Consider the following 22,481-nt stretch of genomic DNA (forward strand, 5'->3'; position numbering starts at 1 on the left):
AGAGTGAGCTCAGCTGGTGCAGGATTGAACCTGTGCTGTTGGTGTCCAGCTGGTCAAGCAACTGAGCTAACCAACCCCCAAGCTTTGAGTAAATAAATGCTGCACAAGTATAAAGTTAAGGATAAACAGATTGTACAGCAGTAATTATTATCTAGCGTGCCATTAGAAGTCCAGTTTCACCTCATTCAAAAAGACATAACACTCCAAAGAGACTTACTTTCATCAAGAATGGAGTTTGAAAAGTGGAAGCTCATGTCAGTTCAGTGCTTTACAATTGATTTTGATTTTGCAAACACCTCAGCAGCACGCCCTGTGGAAGAGTGAAGAATCTCTGTTTGCCACCTCGGGATATTTTGCATTTAATTGTGCATAAGTCGATGTCAGAAATCGCTGTCAGTCTGTCACCAATGAATGATTGTGAGCAATGACAGTTTCGATGGTTAGAGGCCAATTGTCAGTCTCCACCAGCTATTCAGTCAGTCCCTTGCAAACTATTACAACTTGTTGTTTTTTACTCCAATTTTTTTTCTGATTCTTTTTTGGGACATAGAATCATAGAGTCATAGAGATGTACAGCATGGAAACAGACCCTTCAGTCCAACCCTTCCATGACGACTAGATATCCCAACCCAATCTAGTCCCACCTGCCAGCACCCGTCCCATATCCCTCCAAACCCTTCCTATTCATATACATGGGTGTCACTGGTGGTCAGTATTTATTGCCCGTCCCTAGTTGCCCCCTTGAGACGATGCCTTCTTGAACCGCTGCAGTCCATGTGCTGTAGGTAGACCCACAATGCCATTACAAAGGGAATTCCAGGATTTTGACCCAGCGATACTGAAAGAACGGCAGTATATTTCCAAGTCAGGATGGTGAGTGGCTTGAAGGGGAACCTGCAGGTAGTCATATTCCCATGTATTTGCTGGCCGTGTCCCTCTAGATGGAAGTGGTGGATGGTTGAGAAGGTCTTCTCCAGGGATCTTTGGCAAATTTCTGCGGTGTATCTTGCAGATGGTGCACACTGCTGCTACAAAGCATTGGTGGTGGAGGGAGTCGATACTTGTGGAAGTGATGCCAATCAAGCGGGCAGCTTTGTCCTGGATGGTGTCAAGCTTCTTGAGTGTTGTTGGAGCTGAACCAATCCAGGCAAGGCAGGCAGGGAAATACAGTTAGCAATCAGATCAGCCATGATCTTAGCAAGCAATGAAGCGGACTTGAGAGGCCAAATGGCCTACTCCTGTTGCTATTAATTGTGATTTTATTATCTTGTCTTGCATCATGAAATGTGCAGTATAACTGCAGATATTTGTTTGTCTAGTTGTATCTCTTCACCCACACATTGGAGATACCCAGGAATAATCAGGGTCCCAATCGAGGCAAATTGTGAGATGGTCTTATAAAATATTTCCAATCAAAAAGTACAGTCCAAAAATTCTGAATGACTTGTTCCTCACATCATTCCTAAGAGCACAGTTCTGACTGTCTTTTGCTCTAAGAAATGGTTTTGCTCTAAGAAATGTTAATCCATAAATGGAGGTTCGAATCCTGCTATGGAAGATGGTGGAATTTGAATTCAATAACAATCTGGAATTAAGAGTCTAATGATGAACATGAAACTGTTGTTGGAAAAGCCCATCTGGTTCACTTCCTTTCGGAAGAGGAACTGCTGCCCTACATGTGACTCCTGATCCACAGTAATGTGGTTGACTCTAAACTGTCCTCTGGGCCATTTGGGGTGGGCAATACATGGTGAGCAAATCAGTTTTGGTCATAGCCTATGAATGAAACCAAAATGACCAGGTTCTACAACATCACTTTGAGGTTGTTTTTGAAAGATTCAATATGGTTTTGCCTCACATGCTCACTTAGGTGTGAGAAAGAGTGGCATGATGGTTCAGTAGTTAGTGCTGCCACACTAACTACCAGGCAACTATCTGTGTGGAGTTTTCCGTGTGTCTGCGTGGGTTTCTTCCGGGTGCTCCGGTTTCCTCCCAAAGTCCAATCATGTGCAAGTTAGGTGGACTGGCCATGGGAAATGCAGGGTTACAGGGATGGGTATAGTAAAGGGATGAGGAGAAAGTGAGGACTGCAGATGCTGGAGATCAGAGCTGAAAATGTGTTGCTGGAATAGCGCAGCAGGTCAGGCAGCATCCAAGGAACAGGAGAATCGACGTTTCAGGCATAAGCCCTTCCTGAAGAAGGGCTTATGCCCGAAACGTCGATTCTCCTGTTCCTTGGATGCTACCTGACCTGCTGCGCTGTTCCAGCAACACATTTTCAGTAGTAAAGGGATGAGTCTGGGTAGGATGCTGTTCAGAGGGTTTGTGCGGGCTGAATGGCCTGCTTCCTGTGAAAATGTGTGGGAAGCCCAAAAGGGTGGACATATAACCAGGGCAGAAGTTCTGCTTCTGGCGGGAGGGCATGGGCAACAGAGTTGGGATTGTTTCTGAATCCCAGGCCAGCCCCAATACAGAACAAGTTTTAGGAGTTTTACAGGAGCAGGCTCTCTGTCTATTCAGAATGGCTGCTGGCCTCTCAGTGCAGGAATAGCTACACAGAATTTTCAGGCCCCATTCAGTTCTCATTTCTGACCACAACAGCACATGCAAACTGAACCTCTCGGGATATGATTTTCTGTCTGTCTAAGGTTGGCTCACACTGGGCATGATGGCCAAATAAACTGACTGCTTGGCACCAAGATGGCAAAGAACCTTGGACAGTAATTTTCTTTTTCGAAAGGCAGAAAGTAAATTTAGTGTGTTTAAAATGAAATGCTGATATCCCTTTTGTACAGACTCAGCAACCTCAAGTCTGCTAGTCATATTTCAAATCATAACTTTGCTGTCACTTTAGAGCATATCGTTACATTTTAGTTCAAGAAGAAAAGATATGTGTTCAACAATTACATATAGTCTTTCTTCCACAGTCTGCAGTATTGGGAGAAAATAATGCATGGAGTCTATCATTTTTGACATTCTTCAAAGCTGCAACAGTGCTTTTATCAGCATATTTCATGGTATTAGACTTGTACCTGACAGAATGCTGTTCCTGCTATTTTCACCATCAATGAACTGCTTTAAATTCACACATGAATCACACCCAAGTTCACCGAGTAATAGGAACAACAAATGGAATGTTGGCCTTTATTTCAAAAGGAATAGAATATGAAAGTTGGGAGGTCTTGCTAAAATTGTACAAGGCACTAATCAGACCACAGCTGGCTTACTGTGAGCAGTTTTGGGCCCCTTACCAAGGAAATGACATACTAGCATTGGAAACAGTCCAGAGAATGTTCTCTAGACTAATATTAGGTGTAGGAGAGGTCTTTTGAGGAGAGGTTGAGTAGGTTGGCCTATACTCAATGGAATCTAGAAGAACCAGAGAAGACCATATTGAAACGGACAAGATGCTGAAGGGATTTGTCACAGTGGGTGCTGAAAGGCTGTTTTCCCTTCTGGGAGAGTGTAGGACCAGAGGGCATCATCTCAGAATTAGAGGTCATCCATTTACAATATAGATAAAGAAGAATTTCATCTCTCGGAGGATAATCAACCTGAGGAATTCTTTACCACAGAGGGATGTTGGGTCATTAGGTATATTCAAGGCTGAAATAGACAGGTTTTTAATCAGGAAGGGAATCAAAGGTTTGGGGGAAAAGGAAGGAGAGTAGAATTGAGGATTATCAGAGCAGCCGTGATCTCATTGAATGGTGGAGCAGACTGTTGGTTACGCTTCTTACGTCTTATGTTCTAATGGAATAATCTAAGAGTAAAATCAAGCCCTATTTATCAAATCTATGTTTTGATTCCAGATCGATGAAATAAGGTGAGGAAAATGCTTTAGCAAATACCATTGTGCACAAAAGATCCACTGAACTCTAAGCCTTTGCACTCTTCTTGCATAATGGTTGATGATCTCATCGAGCATAGTGAGCTTGCTGGTGTCATGATGAGTTAACACTTACTGGAAATATTATATTCTATTTGATGATTTAAACTTTATAAAGAGTTACTTCAAGGAGTAAATTTCCAGCTTCACTGCCTGGGTGGAATTAAGGCACAACATCATCAATATATTATCTAAGACCATAAGAAGTAGGAGCAGGATGAGGCCATTCGGCCCCTTAAGCCTGCCCCACCTCCAATTGGATCATGGCTGATCTGACATTTTTCATGTCTGCCATCCTGCCCTTTCCCCATAACCCTTGATTCCCCGACCGATCAAGAATCTATCGATCTCAGCCTTAAATCTACACAAGGACTCTGCCCATCCCTCCCAGCTCTCTGTGGGAAGGAGTTCCAAAGACTCACAATCCTCTGAGAGAAGAAATTCTTCCTCATCTCAGTTTTAAATTGGAGCCCTTAATTTTGATACTATGTTCTCTGGTCCTAGCCTTGCCCATGAGAGGAAACATCCTCTCAACATTTAACTTCTTACACCCCTTAAGAATCCTACCTGTTTCAATGCGACTACCTCTTATTCTTTGAAACTCCATTGAATCCTATTAGGATCATTGGCCGCCATTTCCACCACCTCCAGCAGAATGCCATCACCAGTGAACCTTCTGCAGGGACCTCTCCCTCTGGGACACGCTGGTCCACTCCTCCTTCACTCCCAAAAGCACATCCTATATTCCCACAGAACCTTCCCCTCTAGCTGCAGAAGGTGTAACACCTGCCCATTTATGTCCTCCCTCCTCAGTACCCAAGAGCCCAAACATATCTTCCAGATGACGCAGCGCTTTACCTGCACTTCACACAATCTATTCTACTGCATTCGCTGCTCACAATGTGGTCTCCTTTACATTGGGGAAACAAAGCTTAGACTGGGTCGAGAGTGTGGTGCTGGAGAAGCACAGCAGGTCAGGCAGCATCTGAGGAGCAGGAGAGTCGACGTTTCAGGCAAAAGCCCTTCATCAGGAAGCAGAAAGACGCCAGCTCCACGACCATCGCAGACTAGGTGACCACTTCACAGAATATCTATGTTCTATTCTCAAAAAAGATCCTGAGCTTCCAGTTGCCTGCCACTTCAACACATCACAATGTTCCCTGGCCAACATCTCTGTCTCAGGAAGGCAAGCAGGAGGCTGGGAGAACTCAGCAAGCCAAGCAGCACCAGTAGGTGGAGAAGTCAACGTTGACTACTCCACCTCCTGATGCTGCCTGGTTTGCTGCGATCTCCCAGCCTCTTGCTGTCTACCATGGATTCCAGCATCTGCAGTTTGTTTTTGTCTCACATCTCTGTCTCAGGCTTGCTGCAGTGTTCCATTGAAGCTCAGTGCAAGCTGGAAGAACAGCACCTTATATTCCACGTGGTGACCCTGCAGCCTTCTGGACTCAATATTGAGTTCAACAACTTGAGGCACCTTCTCCCATGTCCTTCCCCCAGTCCCTACACATTAGGCTTTGTTATCACATGGTCTGCTATTACACACAATCCATTGTTAACCACTAATAGTCCCCATTAACAGCTATTCATTCTGGACTGACCATTATTTACTTTTTTATCTGTCTAGCTGTTCTTCTCTCTCTTTGGGCTCTATCTTCACCTATCATTTATTCCTTACATCCTTCCCCCACCTGATTGTCTGCATAAAAAACAACCTTTTCCTAGCTACCGTCAGTTCTGAGGAAGGGTCACTGGATCTGAAATGGTAACTCTGATTTCTTTCCACAGATGCTACCAGACCTGTTGAACCTTTTCAGCAATTTCTGTTTTTGTTTCCAATGAGTCCCAATCCATTTAACCTTTGCTGTTAAAACAATCCCTCCATACTAGGGATCATCCTAGTGGGTGTAGGATAATGCAATTTCTATTCCACTAGACAGGAAATCCTGACTCTTGTTTGACTCGAAAAAAAAATTGTCTCATGAAACAGCTCTCCAGCCAATGTCACGGTTCATAAATCAATACTTACAGAATTAGGTAAATTTGCTTTGAGTCTATTTAGCTTATGGGATGAATAGTCAACCATTAGATGCAAGTAGGGTGCTGGTTTTAGAAAGTTATTTTTTAACAAAATTAGGTTATATTAGAACTTTGTTTTACTTCTGAACACCATGCAATTGAGAATATTTTATTCCAGATTTGCCGTTCCTTAAACCGGCTCTCCAATATTACAGCAACATCAATATAGTTAAATGTCAGTCTGTGTTTGTAACTCTCAAATATTATTAACTTTACTTTGTGCAGACACATACCATAAAAATAACCCTAATTTAGATTTTATTTCTTTCTGACTCTATCTGTTAACTTTCCATTCTTTATGTTGGCAGTAATCTGACTCTCCAAGCATTTGAGCATCTGGTATTACTTTCTGATTATCTTGCCTGCTTCTCATCACCCCAATGAGTTAGTACAAACCTTCCCCAACCACATTAGTGAAATGGCCCACAACAAACTCAATCTTATTGCAGTTCAGATGCAACCCATTCATTTAGTACAGGTTCTATCTCCCCAGAGCCAGTCCCATTGTCCCAAAACTCTAATGCCTGCCCTCCTGCACCTTTTCCCCAGACATTCATTCATTTGTCTTATCTTCCCATTCCAGTAGTCAGTTGAATATTATACTGTGAGCACAGGTGATAGTGGGAAAATGGACTAGTGATCATCAGTAAAGTGATGGAAGGTGTCATCAACAATGCTATCAAGCAACACCTACTCAGCAATAACCTGCTGAGTGATGCCCAGTTTGGGTTCCACTCAGCTCCTGACCTCATTATATCCTTGGTCCAGACATGGACAAAAGAGCTGAATTCCAAAGGGGAGTTGAGAGTGACAGCCCTTGACATCAAGGCTGCGTTTGACCGAGTGTGACATCAAGGAACCTGATCAAGACTGGAATCAATGGGTTTTGGAGAAAACGTTCCAGTGGTTGGGGTTATACCTGGCACAACGAAAGATGGCTGTGATGGTAGTGGTCAGTCATCTCAGCTCCAGGACATCTCTGCAGGAGTTCCTCAGGGTAGTGTCCTAGGCCCAACCATCTTCAGCTGCTTCATCAATCACCTTGCCTCCATCATAAGGTCAGAAGTGGGGATGTTCGCTGATGATTGAATAATGTTCAGCACCATTCATGATGCCTCAGATACTGAAGCAGTCCATGTTCAATTGAAAGATCTGCACAGTATCCAAACTTAGGCTGACAATTGGCAAATAACATTTGTGTCACATTGTGAAATATTCTGCCAGGCTATGCCCATCTACAATAAGAGACAATCTAACCAACATCCCTTAACATTCAACAGTGTTACCATCACTGAATACCCCACTATCAACATCCTTGGGGTTACTATTGACCAGAAACTGAACTAGGGGAATTACCACATAAATACAGTAGTTAGAAGAGTAGGTCAGAGGCTAGGAATACTGTGGAGAGTAACTCACTTCCTCATCCCCAAAGCCAATCCACCATCTCCAAGGCATAAGTCATCCTTGAGCCTGGATGGGTACAGCTACAAGAACATTCAAGAATTCACTTTCTGAGGGCATTGTGAGCCAACCTGCACCAAGTGAGCTACAGCAATTCAAGAGGCAGCTCACCACCACCTTCTCCAGGACAATTAGGGACAAGTGATAAACATTGCCAGCCTGTGATATCCATGTCCCATGAATGAATAGAAAAAAAGATGTTTGGAAATAAGATGAGAAGAAATTTCTTCACCCAGAGGATGTTGAGCCTTTGGATGTCTGTGACATAGAGAGCAGTTGAGTCCAAAACATTGGGTGTTTTCAGGAAGGAGTTAAATATAATTCTTCGGGCCAAAGGTATCAAAGGGTACTGGGGGAGAAAGCAGGATCAGGGGACTGAATTGGCTGATCAGCCAGGATCACATTGAGTAGACAGGCAGGAGGCTGGAAGGACACAGCAATCAAGGAAGCATCAAGTGGTGCAGAAGTCAATGTTCGGCTATAACCCTTCTGCAGTACTCTGATCATATTGAATGGCAGAACAGGTCTGAAGGGCTGATGACCTACTCCTGCTCCTGCTTTCTATGTTACTGTGAGAAATTGAAAATATTAGTTGCGGGGCCGGTCTGCAAGCTGATTGCATGCAATACAAAGTTAAAATCACACAACACCAGGTTATAGTCCAACAGGTTCAATTGGAAGCATTAGCTTTCGGAGCGCTGCTCCTTCATCAGATGATTGTGAGCCACCTGATGAAGGAGCAGTTCTCTGAAAGCTAGGCTTCCAAATAAACCTGGTAAAAACAAGGACTGCAGATGCTGGAAACCAGATTCTGGATTAGTGGTGCTGGAAAAGCACAGCAGTTCAGCCAGCATCCGAGGAGCAGGAAAATCGACGTTTCGGGCAAAAGCCCTTCAGGAATAGAGGCAGAATGCCTGCAGGGTGGAGAGATAAATGAGAGGAGGGTGGAGTGGGGAGAAATAAACCTGTTGGACTATAACCTGGTATTGTGTGATTTTAACTTTGTACACCCTAGTCCAACACCAGCATCTCCAAATCATGCATACAATACAGTGTCCTTTATTTTGGCTCCAACTACAGATTTTGTGTTCGTGTATTGGATATTCAGTATGACTGAACTTTGAGTGACAATTTTTTATTCTGTTTTCTTTTCGGGTTTTGTATAGACATTGATGAATGTGCAGAGGGCTTTGTTCACTGTGACAGCCGTGCTAATTGCATCAACCTTCCTGGATGGTACCATTGTGAATGCAGGGACGGATACCATGACAATGGTCTGTTTGCCGCAAATGGAGAGACATGTGAAGGTCAGTGTATTTAAAAAAAGCTTCTAATTTTACTAGTTCTCACCAGAGAACTTCCACCATCCATTAAGTTGAAGGAAATGGAGCAAAATCTCTAATGGACAGAGCTCTATGGTGGCAGAATATTTCTGAAAGCTATTGCATTACAATTGTTATTAGCAATTTAGCAGCTATATTAGTCAAAGTGAATCATTTAGTAATCACAAAGCATTGTGGCATGGACACTCTAATAATGTGAAATGCACTGGATAGATGTCAGTTTACAATTGCTTTTATTGTACTGTATTGAAGCTGTAATTACATCAAAGTGTAATCATAATAAGGGAAACCATTGTTGCCTTTAAAAAAGGTTAATTCCATGTTAAAGATCTCACTGTCTCAGAATCAATTACACGTTTCGTTGGAGTGTTTAGGGGATTGAATATTGTGGGGTGAATTAATTTAAAATTTGGAAGCTTTTATGAGGGAGAATTATTGATTTCTTCTGCAGAGGAAGCATGGTGGCTTCGTGATTAGCACTGCTGCCTCACAGCACCAGGGCCCGGGTTCGATTGCAGCCTTGGGTGACTGTGTGTAATTTCCCCTCTTGTCTGTGTGGGTTTCCTCCAGGTGCTCTAGTTTCCTCCCACAATCCAAAGATGTGTAGATTCGATGCATTAGTCAGAGGCAAATGGACAGTGGTCGGGGAATGGGTCTGGGTGGGTTACTCTTTGGAGGGTCAGTGTGGACTTGTTGGGCTGAATGGCCTGTTTCCGCACTGTAGAGATTTATTTTAATTGAAAATGCTCGAAAAAACAAATGTGTGAGTGTTTTTTCACAGATATTGACGAATGTGGAACCAGGAGACATACTTGCACGAATGACACTGTTTGCTTTAACCTGGAAGGAGGTTATGATTGTAGATGTCCTCACGGGAAAAACTGTACAGGGGACTGTGTTCATGAAGGCAAAATAAAGCACAACGGACAGATCTGGGTTTTAGAAAATGATCGCTGCTCAGTCTGCTCATGCCAGGTGAGTTTATCTTTCAAATATTATGCTGCCTTCTCCTACTCTCAGTCAAACACATTTTAGGACAAGGGGGCATAGCCTCAAAATTAGGGGCTGCAGATTTAGGACTGAATTAAGAAGGAACTTCTTCACCCAGGGGGTTGTGAATCTATGGAATTCCCTGCCCAGTGAACTGGTTGGTGCTACTTCAGTAAATGATTTTAAAGCCTAGGTAGTTTTTTTTTGAGCAATGATGGAATTAAGGGATTCGGTGAGAGGGTGGGTAAGTGGAACTGAGGCCAACAAAAGATCAGTCAAAATCTTATTGAATGGCGGAGCAGGTTAAAGGGGCCAGATGGCCTACTCCTGCTCTGAGTTTTTATGTTCTCACGTTCTTATTTTTTCCTCCGATGCTAGCCATTGCCCTGTTGGTTACACTGTAAGTCGGAAAGTTGTGGAATCAAAGCTCACTGCAGAGTGAAAAGAATCTGTGATGACGCTTCAGTGTTGATAGTGCCACCTAAACCAAGTCCCTCTCTGCCCTCTTTCCTGGGTCATTCTCGACCAAACCCCAAAGTGGTGATTAACTACAGTGATTTTCATGAGCACCATCGCCTCCCCATAATTAAACCAGGCAAAACAAGTAACTTTACTATACATCCAATTGATTTGTTTACAAGCATAACATCGAGGCCAGCATTTATCGTCCATCCCTAATAATCCAAATTTCACCCACAGTGGGGCTGGAATCATATGGAGGACAGACCACAGTAAGAATGGCAGATTTTCCATTCTTAAAGGATATTAGTGAAGCATTTTATGACAATGGTTACCATCAGGCTAAGTTTCTCATTGAAGTTAAAAATCACACAACACCAGGTTATAGTCCAACAGGTTTATTTGGATGCACTAGCTTTCAGAGCGCTGCTCCTTCATCAGATAGCTGTGGAACGGGATCATAAGACACAGAATTTATAGGAAAAGATTATAGTGTCATACAACTGAAATTATATATTGAACAAACCTAGATTTTTGTTAAGTCTTTCATATAATGTGTCTTATGATACCATAGGAGCAGCACTCCAAAAGCTAGTGCTTCCAAGTAAACCTGTTAGACTATAACCTGGTGCCGTGTGATTTTTAACCTTGTCCACTCCAGTCTAACAATGGCTCCTCCACATCATTTCTCATTGAACTCAGATTTCACCACATGTCCACACAACATTAACCTGCCATTCTGAATGAATAGCCGAGTGATATTATGGCACTATGGCACTATACTACCCTACTATATTTTGCATATCCAAAGCAACTTAAAAGATTCAAAAGCAATACATAATTAGAGTCATAGAGTCATAGAGATGTATAGCATGGAAATAGACCCTTTGGTCCAACCTGTCCATGCCGACCCGATATCCCAACCCAATCTAGTCTCACCTGCCAGCACCCGGCCCATATCCCTCCAAACCTTCCTATTCATATACCCATCCAAATGCCTCTTAAATGTTGCAATTGTACCAGCCTCCACCACATCCTCTGGCAGCTCATTCCATACACGTACCACCCTCTGCGTGAAAAAGTTGCCCCTTCGGTCTCTTTTATATCTTTCCCCTCTCACCCTAAACCTATGCCCTCTCGCTCTGGACTCCCTGACCCCAGGAAAAAGACTTTGCCTATTTACTCTATCCATGCCCCTCATAATTTTGTAAACCTCTATAAAGTCACCCCTCAGCCTCTGATGCTCCAGGGAAAACAGCCCCAGCCTGTTCAGCCTCTCCCTATAGCTCAAATCCTCCAACCCTGGCAACATCCTTGTACACCTTTTCTGAATCCTCCAGGGAGGAACTTATGAGGCATTAATAGTTCATGACAGGGAGAGAAAAAAATAATGCAGTAAATGGATTGGACAAAGAACTGGCTCAAAGGTAGGAGACAGAGGGTGTCAGTGGAAAGTTACTTTTCAGACTGGGGACCTGTGATCAGTGGTATGTCACAAGGATTGGTGTTGGGTTCACTGCTTATAAATGATTTGAATGTGAACATAGGAGATATAGTTAATAAGTTTGCAGATGACACCAAAGTTGGAAGTGTAGTGGACAGTGAAGAAAATCTCCTTAGAATACAATGGGATCTTGATCAGATGGGCCAATGGGCTGAGGAGTGGCAGATGGAGTTTAATTTAGATAAATGTGAGGTGTTGCATTTTGGAAAGGCAAATCAGGGCAGGACTTATACACTTAATGGTAAGGTCCTGGAGTCATTGAAATGCAGGTTCATAGTTCCTTGAAAGTGGAGTCTCAGGTAGACAGGATAGTGAAGAAGGAATTTGATTATGCTAGTCCTTTTTGGTCAGTGCATTGAGTGTAGGAGTTGGAGTCATGGTTGGTCACTTTTGGAATACTGCATTCAATTCTGGTCCCCCGGTGTTAGGAAGGATGTTGTGGAACTTGAAAAGATTCAGAAAGGATTTACAAGCATGTTACTAGGGTTGAACGGTTTGAGCTATGGGGAGAGGCTAAATAGGCTGGAGCTATTTTCCCAGGAGTGTGAGAGACTGAGGGGTGACCTTATAGGGAGTTATAAAATCATGAGGGACATGGATAGGGTAAATAGACAAGGTATTTTCCCCAGGGTAGAGGAGTCCAGATCTAGAAGGTATAAGTTTAAAGTGAGAGGGGAAAGATTTAAAAGGTACTTAAGAGGCAACATTTTACCACAGAGAGTGGTACGTGTATGGAATGAGCTGCCAAAAGAAATGATGGAGGCTGGTACAATCACAACAGTTAAAAGGCACCTGGATGAATGGGAAGGATTTAGAGGGATATGAGTCAAGATTAGAGTTGTGCTGGAAAAGGACAGCAGGTCAGGCAGCATCCGAGAAGCAGGAAAATTGATGTTTCAGGCCAAAGCCCTTCATTAGGAATGGTGATGATGAACGGCTTTGGCCCGAAACCTCGATTTTCCTGCTCCTCAGATGCTACCTGACCTGCTGTGCTTTTCCAGCACTACACTAATCTTGACTCTAATCTCCAGCATCTGCAGTACCCACTTTCACCTTAGAGGAATATGAGCCAAGTGCTGGCAAACGAGACCAGATTAATTTAGGATATCTTGTCGGCATGGATGAGTTGGACCAAAGGGTCTGTTTGCACATTGTACATCTGGTGATTTGCACCAGGGCCATTGGTCCTTGCTAATTGAACTTTGGCATCTCAGTGATGTCACCTTGTCTCCCTGCACAATCGGAGCATGTACATGATGCTGAGGAACTGGGTGGTTGGGGAGCAGTTGTCTGAGGAATCCCTCCATGTGGACGATAGAAATCAGCTGCACCAGGAGCTGTGAACCATCATGGAGTGTACTGCTGTTGCCGAAGGAGCCAGTGTTTGGTTTGTATTGTGAGGGTGAGCTTCAGCCTCTGTTTGATTTGTTGGTGTTTGTTTCCTGTGGCTGGAACTAAAAGTGGGTGTTTGGAATTGGTGGCCTGTCTGTGATGTTCCCCTCCCGGGCAATAACAAGATGCAGGTGTCAGTGGGCATTGGGGACGGATTGTGGTGGCTGAGAGAGGGAGTTTGGACAGGATGTAGTTAAGGGCAGGTTAAACTATGTGACCTGCTGGTTAAACAGTAACTAGGGTGAACGGAAGTGATTGTGTGTGAGTGTGTGAGGGAGTGTCAGCCATACCAGCTCTGTGTTGTAGGCAATGTGGCTTTGTATCTAGTGTACCATACCATTGGCGGTGAAGAGCAACATCAGATTGCTAACATTTGTCTGAGGTATTCAGGCCGTTCAAAGATGGTGAGGGGTATCCAGAATATATCCAGTGAGGGGTAAGTTGTTCTAGGAACAGCATGTATTCAGATGGCAATAGAGATGGACATGAAGAATACCATCAGGGAAGGGTAACCAAAAGAGAAAATGCTGGAAAATCTCAGCAGGTCTGGCAGCATCTGTAAGGAGAGAAAAGAGCTGACGTTTCGAGTCTTTGTCAAAACTTTGACAAAGGGTCAGTCAGACTCGAAACGTCAACTCTTTTCTCTCCTTACAGATGCTGCCAGACCTGTTGAGATTTTCCAGCATTTTCTCTTTTGGTTTCAGATTCCAGCATCCGCAGTAATTTACTTTTATCAGGGAAGGGTAGGTCATTTATGAGGTGCATTTGGTAAGAAGCAGTGGGAAATCCTGCTAGGCCTCCCAGTGAAAACCCCTCCAAAAAACTTGATTTAACTCACACTTCGCCAAAAAAAAAATAAGCTTCAGCCTATAATCTACACCCTCTATGATTAACTCCTTTGCTTTGCTACAGTCTATCTCCAGCACCGTCTTGGTCCTTGTTGGAAGCAAGGAGCTTTCCCACAAATCATTTTCTTAAAAAGCCTACTTTTGACAGGGACCATCACCTCATCATGAAATATAGGCGTTTCACCAATGTGAGCAATATGTTGGGATAATAATTGTTAAAGGTAGACAATAATGTAAAATTGGACTTGTGAATCTATAACAAGGGGATGCCTGTGATGATTACCGGCAAATTAAGGCTGAAGTTAGAAATATCTTCACAGGTGGGTTACCAATTAAATGTAATATTTGCTGACAGGATGGCACTATGAACTAGAAAATACAGGGTCCCTAGAGACAAAACTCACTTGAAGGATTGGAGAATGGATATAATGCAATAATTATCACAAGTGAGTGAACGTAAAACATCATGAACATTTAATAAATGTCTTGGAGAGAAAATGACAGAGTTGTTTGTGAAGAGGAATGGAGAGGAATCCTAATTCCACTTCTATGTTTGTGAGCAGATTCATGCTTTCACTTCTCCTGGTTCTGTCAAAAAAATCATCGACCTGAAACGCACACTCTGTTTCTCTCTCCACAGGGGTTTGCTGACTCTCTGAGTATTTCCAGCAACTTCCGTCCTTATTCTGGGTCTTTCACTGCCTGGCTTCATAGGCATCTATATTGTTACAATACCCTGGGATATCTCTAATGTCCATGTCTAACTATCAATTAACCATTAGAATTTCCATTAAGCAATGTTTTATTGGAGACTTTGGCTCATTGCACAGTTCACGACAGCTACAAAAACAAAACTTCCTGGGAAAACTCAGCAGATCTGGCAGCATTTAAGATCCATCCGTGGAATTCAGAAAGGTGTGGATACTGGAGAGGCATTCTGGAGCAGCATGGATCTTAATCTCAAAGGAAGAAGACATTTGGATAAGTACATGGATAGGAAAGGGTTGGAGGGATATGGGCCAAGCACAGGCAGGTGGGACTGGTTTAGTTTGGGAACATGGTCAGCATGGACTGATTGGACCGAAGGGTCTGTTTCTGTGCGGTATGACTCTATGTCTCTAAAAGCAGCATGTAGGTTCAAGCAAAGGTTGGGAAGAGGTCATTTACCTGGTGTTGAACAAAAAAAATATATGATTTCTGTCCAAGAGAATAAAGATCCAATATCAATGTGGAGGGGCAGCGAGAGTTGTGGAGTACAGGTTGATAGTTCCTTAAATGCCATCAATGCCTCCTCTCTTGTTCAGCATTTTTTTTTGAAATAGGATATAAATTGGGGGAAAGATTTGGTATTGTTCTTTCTGGTTTAAATTCACTTTAATTCATAATGGAAGATTTTGATTTATAGAAAACCTTCCATGATGTTCAGAGATCTTCAAGGTTTTTGTGAAGATTTGTAAAGTCCTTTACGACCATTTAAGAATTTTATGGAGTACAATCATTGTTATAAGGTAGGAGAAACAACAATCAGCATGAATTTAGCAGAGACCATAAGGTGTCAGAGCGGAAGTAAGCAATTTGGCCCATCGAATCTCTCAGCTGTTCATTGAGATCACAGTTGGTCAGATACCATCAACCCAATTGTCTTGCTTTTTCTCCATTACTTTTGATTCCCTAGCTGATTAAAAGTCTTGACCCTGAGTATATTTAATGACGAAGCCTTGACAGCCCTCTACAAGTAAAGAATTCAACAGATTCACTATCGCCTGACAGAAGAAGTTACTCTTCATCTCTGTGATAAATGTGCAGCTCCTTATTCTGAGATTATACGCTCTGGTCTTAGATTGCCCCACAAGGGGAAACAACCTGCCCGTATTTACAGTGCCAAGTCCTCTAAGAACCTTTTATGTTTCAATAAGGTTATCTCTCACTCTTCTAAACTCCAATGGGTACAGGCCCAACCAACTCAACCTCTCCTCATGAGATAGGCCCTTCATACCTGGGGTGATCTAATTGAGGTCCAGAAGAAATTAACAAGAAAAAAACAGGGTAGATAAACTATTTCCACCAACTGAAAATTCGAGAATCAGGGGCGTGAAGTAGGAGTTAGGGCCAGGCCATTCAGGAGAGATGTCAGAAAGTATTTCCTCCATTTCTTCCTCTCATGTCATCCCTTACACCAACACCCTCACTGGCCTGGCTGAACTGGTCCTCACCCTCAACAACTTCTCCTTCCAATCCTCCCACTTCCTCCAAACCAAAGGGTCAGCTATAGGTACCTGCATGGAGCCCAGCTATGCCTGCCTGTTTGTCGGAAAGTTCATCTTCCGCAGTTACACCGGCACCACCCCACACCTGTTCCTCCGATGACTGTATCAGCGCTGCCTCGTGCTCCCACGAGGAGTTGAACAGTTCATCAACTTTACCAACACATTCCAGCCCGACCTCAAATTCACCTGGACCATCTCAGACACCTCCCTCCCCTTCCGGGACCTCTCCATCACCATCTCTGGTGACTGACTAACCACAGACATATACTACAAGCACACCAACTCCCACAGCTACCTAGACTACACCTCCTCCCACCCTACCTTGTGTAAAAACGCCATTCCTTGTTCCCACTTCCTCCGCCTCTGGATGACCAATGCCACCTCAGAAAGTCCCAGATTGCCTCCTTCTTCCATGATCACAACTTCCTTTCCCATGTGGTTGACGATGCCCTCCAGCTCATCTGCTCGACTTCACGCACCACTGCATGCCCTCCAGTGCATCTCCTCCACTTCACACACCACCGCCCTTCAACCCCAGCCCTCCCAATGCAACAAGGACTGAACCACTCTGGTCCTCACCTTCCACCCCACCAACCTCCGCATGCATTGCATCATCCTCCACCACATCCACCACCTCCAAATGGACCACACCACCAGAGATTTATTTCCCTCCCCACTCTTATTAGCATTCAAAAAAGACCATTCCATCTGCAACTCCCTCGTCAGGTCCACATCCCCCACCAGCCCACACCCCACTTCTGGCACCTTTCCCTGCCACCGCAGAAAGTGCAAAACCCATGCCCACACCACTCCCCTCACCTCCATACAAGGCCCCAATGGATACTTACATGCATCAGAAATTTACCTGCACCTCTCCCAATGTCATCTACTGTATCCGTTGTACCTGGTGTGGTCTCCTCTACATCAGGGACACAGGACACCTTCTTGCAGATCATTTCAGAGAACATCTCTGGGACACCCACACCCACCAACCCCACCACCCCTGAGGCTGAACACTTCAACTCCCCCTCTCACTCCATCAAGGACATGCAGGTCCTGGGCCTCCTCCACCGCCAAACCGTTACCACCCGATGCCTGGTGGAAGAACACCTCATATTCCACCTTGGGGCCCTGCAACCGCACGGAATAAATGTGGATTTCAACAGTTTCCCCATCTCCCCTCCCCCCACATTATCCCAATCCCAAGCCTCTAACTCGGTACTGCCTTCCAGACCCATCCATCACTGCCCCCTCTGATGTATCACCTTCTCCCTCACCTTCATCCACCTATCGCTTTCCCAGCAACCTTTCCCAACCACCCACCCCCCACCCCGTCCCATTTATCTCTCAGCCCAGGTCCACTAGCCTCATTCCTGATGAAGGGCTTATGCCCGAAACGTCGATTCTCCTGCTCCTCGGATGCTGCCTGACCTGCTTTGCTTTTCCAGCAACACATTCTCGACTCTGATCTCCAGCATCTGCAGTCCTCACTTTCTCCATGTTAGAAAGCACGTCAACACACAAAGAATAGTGGGTGGCACAGTGGTTAGCACTGCTGCCTCACAGCTCCAGAGACCCGGGTTCAATTCCCGCCTCAGGCGACTGACTGTGTGGAGTTTGCACGTTCTCCCCGTGTCTGCGTGGGTTTCCTCCGGGTGCTCCGGTTTCCTCCCACAGTCCAAAGATGTGCAGGTCAGGTGAATTGGCCATGCTAAATTGCCCGTAGTGTTAGGTAAGGGGTAAATGTAGGGGTATGGGTGGGTTGCGCTTCGGCAGGTCGGTGTGGACTTGTTGGGCTGAAGGGCCTATTTCCACACTGTAATGTAATCTAATAGTAGTGGTTTGGAACTCTCCTTTTCAAATGGTAGCCGATTCAATTGTTAAATTTAAATCTGAGACAGACACATTTTTATTAGGAAAGATATCAAGGGATATAGGCCCAAGGCAGGCATATGGAGTTAGGCCATTGAGCAGCCATGATCTCATTGAATGATGGAACAGGTTTGAAGGGCTGAATGGCCTACACCTGCCCCTATTTTTTATGCTTTCACCTCTGCCCTCTCTAGCCCACACACATTGTCCTTCCGGGAGGCTGAAGGACATGCCACCAGATGCTGTGACCCTGGATGAGGAGGTGGGGAAGGCAGCGTGGTGACCAGTGTGGGACAGATGGTAGCCTCCTTGAAGGAGCTGTTCACCGTTCTGCGCCTCTTTGTCATCACCACCACCTGCCAGATCTCCCCAGTCCAAACCTTGGGAACTCCCTCCTTTAACAGCATTGAGGGTGAACCTACAGCACATGCACTGCAGGGGTTCAAGAAGGCAGCTCACTACTACCTTCTGAAGGGACAATTAGGGATGGACAGTGAATGGTTGCTCGACCAGGAACACTCACATTCCTTCAATGAGTAAGGAGAAGTTGATGATTTGGGATGGAAATTGAAATCCCTGAGGGTGAGAAGCCTGACTGCTAAGGTTGGGGGTCCAGCAGCATGGGTTCAACTCCTCTATCGGCTGAGGTAACCATAAAGGTCACATCTTCTAACCACACTCCTTTCCTGAGGTATGGTGATGCCCAGGTGAAACCACCACCAGAGACCTGCCCAACGGTCTGATCGGGCTATGGAACGTTAACTTTTGAGGGCAGGAAAATCATTGTCGAGAATGAGAATTTTAAATAAGAGAGGAGAAGGTAAAAAGCAGGTGACCTTCTGACAAGGGCCTGGAGAAGTTTCTAAAATGGCAACAGAATCTTCACACAGTCAGCCATAATCCTATTGTATGGAGCAGCAGGATAGAGGGGCTGAATGGCCTACTCCTGTTCCTATTTCCTATGGTCTTATTTGTTTCATCTTGTTCATCCATGGAATATCTACGTCACCAACACCGTCAATATCTTGCTCCCAGTAAACATTATTGCTAAAATTAAGTCTTTTACAGGAACAATTAAGGCTCAATCAGAACTACATAACAACATTGCAAAATCTGGCAAAATTTCTAGTTTAGCGACTTTTACTGTTCTTATTCTGCCTTGGAGCTGTAAGTTGATGTAATTAACAGTCTAATGGCTTGTGTCATGAAAACAACATATTGCAGCTTATTGACTGAGTTCAATTTGGGATATGTTGGAAAGAATTTTAACGCTGTTATTGTTAATCACAGATTGGCGGAAAACTGTGCGTTCAGCATATGTTACAACCTAATTACAGAAGTGTGATAGTAGAGTCATTTTTCAACAGAGTGACTGATTTATTGATACAATCCGTCAATGTTCAGCTTTATTTGACCTGTTTCCAACTCCGGCAGTCGAGAATATAATTTTAACCTTACAGGAGATGTATTTGATTTTCAATGTGAATTATGCAAAAGGTAAATAAGATCAACTCATACCTTTCCATTATTTATGTTTATAAGCAAAGGGGATGGCAAGCAGAATAATGAACCATGCATTTTACATTTGAAGTATTAGAACAAAGAACAGTACAGCACAGGAACAGGCCCTTCAATCGACCAAATCGACAGATGACATGTTTCTAAACTAAAATCGTTTTGCAGTCCATTTTCTGGATGTCGTGCTCCAATAATTTTACAAAAAATAATTTTACAATTGTAAATGGATTAGATAGGTAGTGACAGAGAATATGTTTCCTATCATGAGTTATTCAGGAACAAGGGTATATCATTTTAAAATCAAAGCTGGATGATGGAAGAGAAACTGAAGTAGCACTTTCCACACAAAACGTAATCAACATCTGGAATTCTCTTAAGAATACAGAAATTTGGCAACACAGGAACCAGGAGCAGGTGTAAGTAGCGAGTCTGCTTCAGGACATGGCTACGACTCGCCACCACAGCCACATCGCCTTCCTCTCTGCCCTAGAGCGGGTGTAGTCTGTTCAACCCCTCGACCTTGCTCCACCATGATTGTCAATACAATCATGGCTGATCTCATCACAGCCTCACCTCCACTTTCCTGCCTGCCCTTCATAACCCTTTAACCTTGTAGTTAATTTGGAATGAGGTTAGCCAGGTGGAGCTCAATGAGTACGAGATCCCTGATTGGAGCTGTTAGTCTGGGCTCAGGGGTTCTCCTCACTCTAGGGACTGGCTCGGAGCTAGCTGGTCACAGTCTGTGAACTGTGCACATGGAAATAAAGGCTCATTTGGTGATGGGATACCTGCCACCGTGGAGTTATTTCAAACTTGTTACCAATTAAAAACCTGTCTATCGCCTCCTTAAATTTATTTAGTTTTTTCATTGAGCCTTTTCAGTCTCAGTACTCTTTTAAAACATTCCTCATTGACTATGCTTCTGTTACAATGTCTCTTCATGTAGTTTTGATCAAATTTGATAAGGGATTTAGATGAAATGTGGTAGATTATGCTTTACATAAAATGCTTTAGATTATGTTAAAGACATGACATAGACAAAAACGTGATCTTGAGGTGCAGAGCAACTGAGGGATGATTGCCTCACTCTTCTCTTGTATTCCTAAATATTCACAGTCCATCCTCCCAGCCTTTAATCAGACTATTCAATGGGAAAACTTGCATAAGAAAGTTAGTACAGAGGAAGCAATAAAACTTGATCTGCAGAAATCCAAAATGTTGGGATGTTGCTGTAGTTAAAGGAGAAGCCAATTTTGCTTGATGCTATCTGTGTCCTGTTGGTGGTAGATTAGATTCCCTACAGTGTGGAAGCAGGCCATTTGGCCCGCCAAGTCCACAGGCAAGAGTAACCCACCCAGACCCATTAGGGGCGGCATGGTGGCTCATTGGTTAGCACTGCTGCCTCACAGCACCAGCGCCCTAGGTTCAATTCAGCCTTGGGCGACTGTGTGGAGTTTGCACATTCTCCCCGTGTCTGCGTGGGTTTCCTCTGGGTGCTCCAGCTTCCTCCCACAGTCCAGAGATGTGCAGGTTAGGTGAATTGGCCAAGCTAAATTGCCCATTAGTCAGATGGAAATGGGTCTGGGTGGGCTACTCTTCGGAGGGTCAGTGTGGATTTGTTGGGCCGAAGGGTCTGTTTCCATACTGTAAGCAATCCAATCTAATTAGATGATTAATCATTAATGATTTATCCATTTTCAGACCTTTCAGTTTTTCTAGCACCTTCTCCTTGGTGATGGCCCCCCTCTCTGCACCCCACCCCCGCCCGACTCTCTTGAATTTTTGGGATATTACTCACGTTTTCCGCCATGAAGGCTGACATAAAGTACTTGTTCAGCTCCTAAGCCATTTCCTTATTCCTCATTACTATCTTTCCAGCAGCCTTTTCCATCAGTCCAATGTCCACTTTTGCCTCTCTTTTGCCCTTTATATACCTAAAAGAATTCTTGCGAGGTAAATTCCAGGACTGTCTCCCTGGCCGGTCTCCGCCCGGAATGGCTGTCTGTGCACTGCTCCGGGGCTGCTTCCCCACTCACTGTTCTGGGTCTCGCAGCTCACACACTGCTCTGCCTGTTGCTGGTCTCGGATTTGCCTCCAGTGCTAAGGGGAGGGAAGAAGGAAAAAAGACAGAGTACGAAAGAAAGGAAAAGAACAGACAGAGCAGAGGGGTTCCAGCAGGAGTGTCCTACTCTGCTGCCACCTTACTGCTGTTTGAGTGGTTGTGGTGATTCACAGCTTGCCTGTTCACTCCAGCATTAAACAATCATAATCAAAGGGGAAGGCAGGACCACTGCTATAACACACTGGAATGGATGGGACAAACTTGTAACTCTTGTTCTGTTGGCTTTAAGCAAGAGTCCGCCCAGTCAAAAATAAGGAGAATGTGAGGACTGCAGATGCTGAAGAAGGGCTTATGCCCGAAACGTCGATTCTCCTGCTCCTCGGATGCTGCCTGACCTGCTGCGCTTTTCCAGCAACACATTTTCAGCCCCAGTCAAAAATAAACTCACTTTTTTAAAAAAAAGACAAAATCAATGGTAAATTATTGTACAGTTGATAAAACACAGCCCAGACCATCACACAAGCCAACCTCCCATCCATTGACTCCATCTACACCTCTCGTTGCTGTGGAAAGGCAACCAACATCATCAAAGACTCCTCTCACCCCAGTTATAATCTCTTCCAATCTCTCCCATCAGGCAAAAAATACAAAAGCTTAAACACACATGCCAACAGATTCAAGAACAGCTTCTTCTTCGTATTAGACTCCTGCATGGGCCTCTCAAATTTCAAATCTGATGTTGATCTTCCTTCTTTGCAGCTGTAACTTTGTGTTCCTTGCTCTGTTCCATCACC

The 22,481-nt window shown here is 44.2% G+C and overlaps 1 protein-coding gene across 1 annotated transcript in view; it reads left to right on the top strand.

Annotated features, from left to right (window-relative positions):
- LOC122559324 (protein kinase C-binding protein NELL2-like) overlaps positions 1-22,481 on the top strand; it is a 339,041-nt gene that overhangs the window by 301,919 nt on the left and 14,641 nt on the right. The window contains exons 16-17 of the mRNA XM_043708693.1: positions 8,599-8,739; positions 9,557-9,750. Of these exons, the coding sequence (XP_043564628.1) occupies positions 8,599-8,739; positions 9,557-9,750 (335 nt within the window). The remainder of the gene's footprint in view (positions 1-8,598; positions 8,740-9,556; positions 9,751-22,481) is intronic.

Source organism: Chiloscyllium plagiosum, chromosome 19 (assembly GCF_004010195.1).
Source record: "Chiloscyllium plagiosum isolate BGI_BamShark_2017 chromosome 19, ASM401019v2, whole genome shotgun sequence".
Taxonomy (NCBI): domain Eukaryota; kingdom Metazoa; phylum Chordata; class Chondrichthyes; order Orectolobiformes; family Hemiscylliidae; genus Chiloscyllium; species Chiloscyllium plagiosum.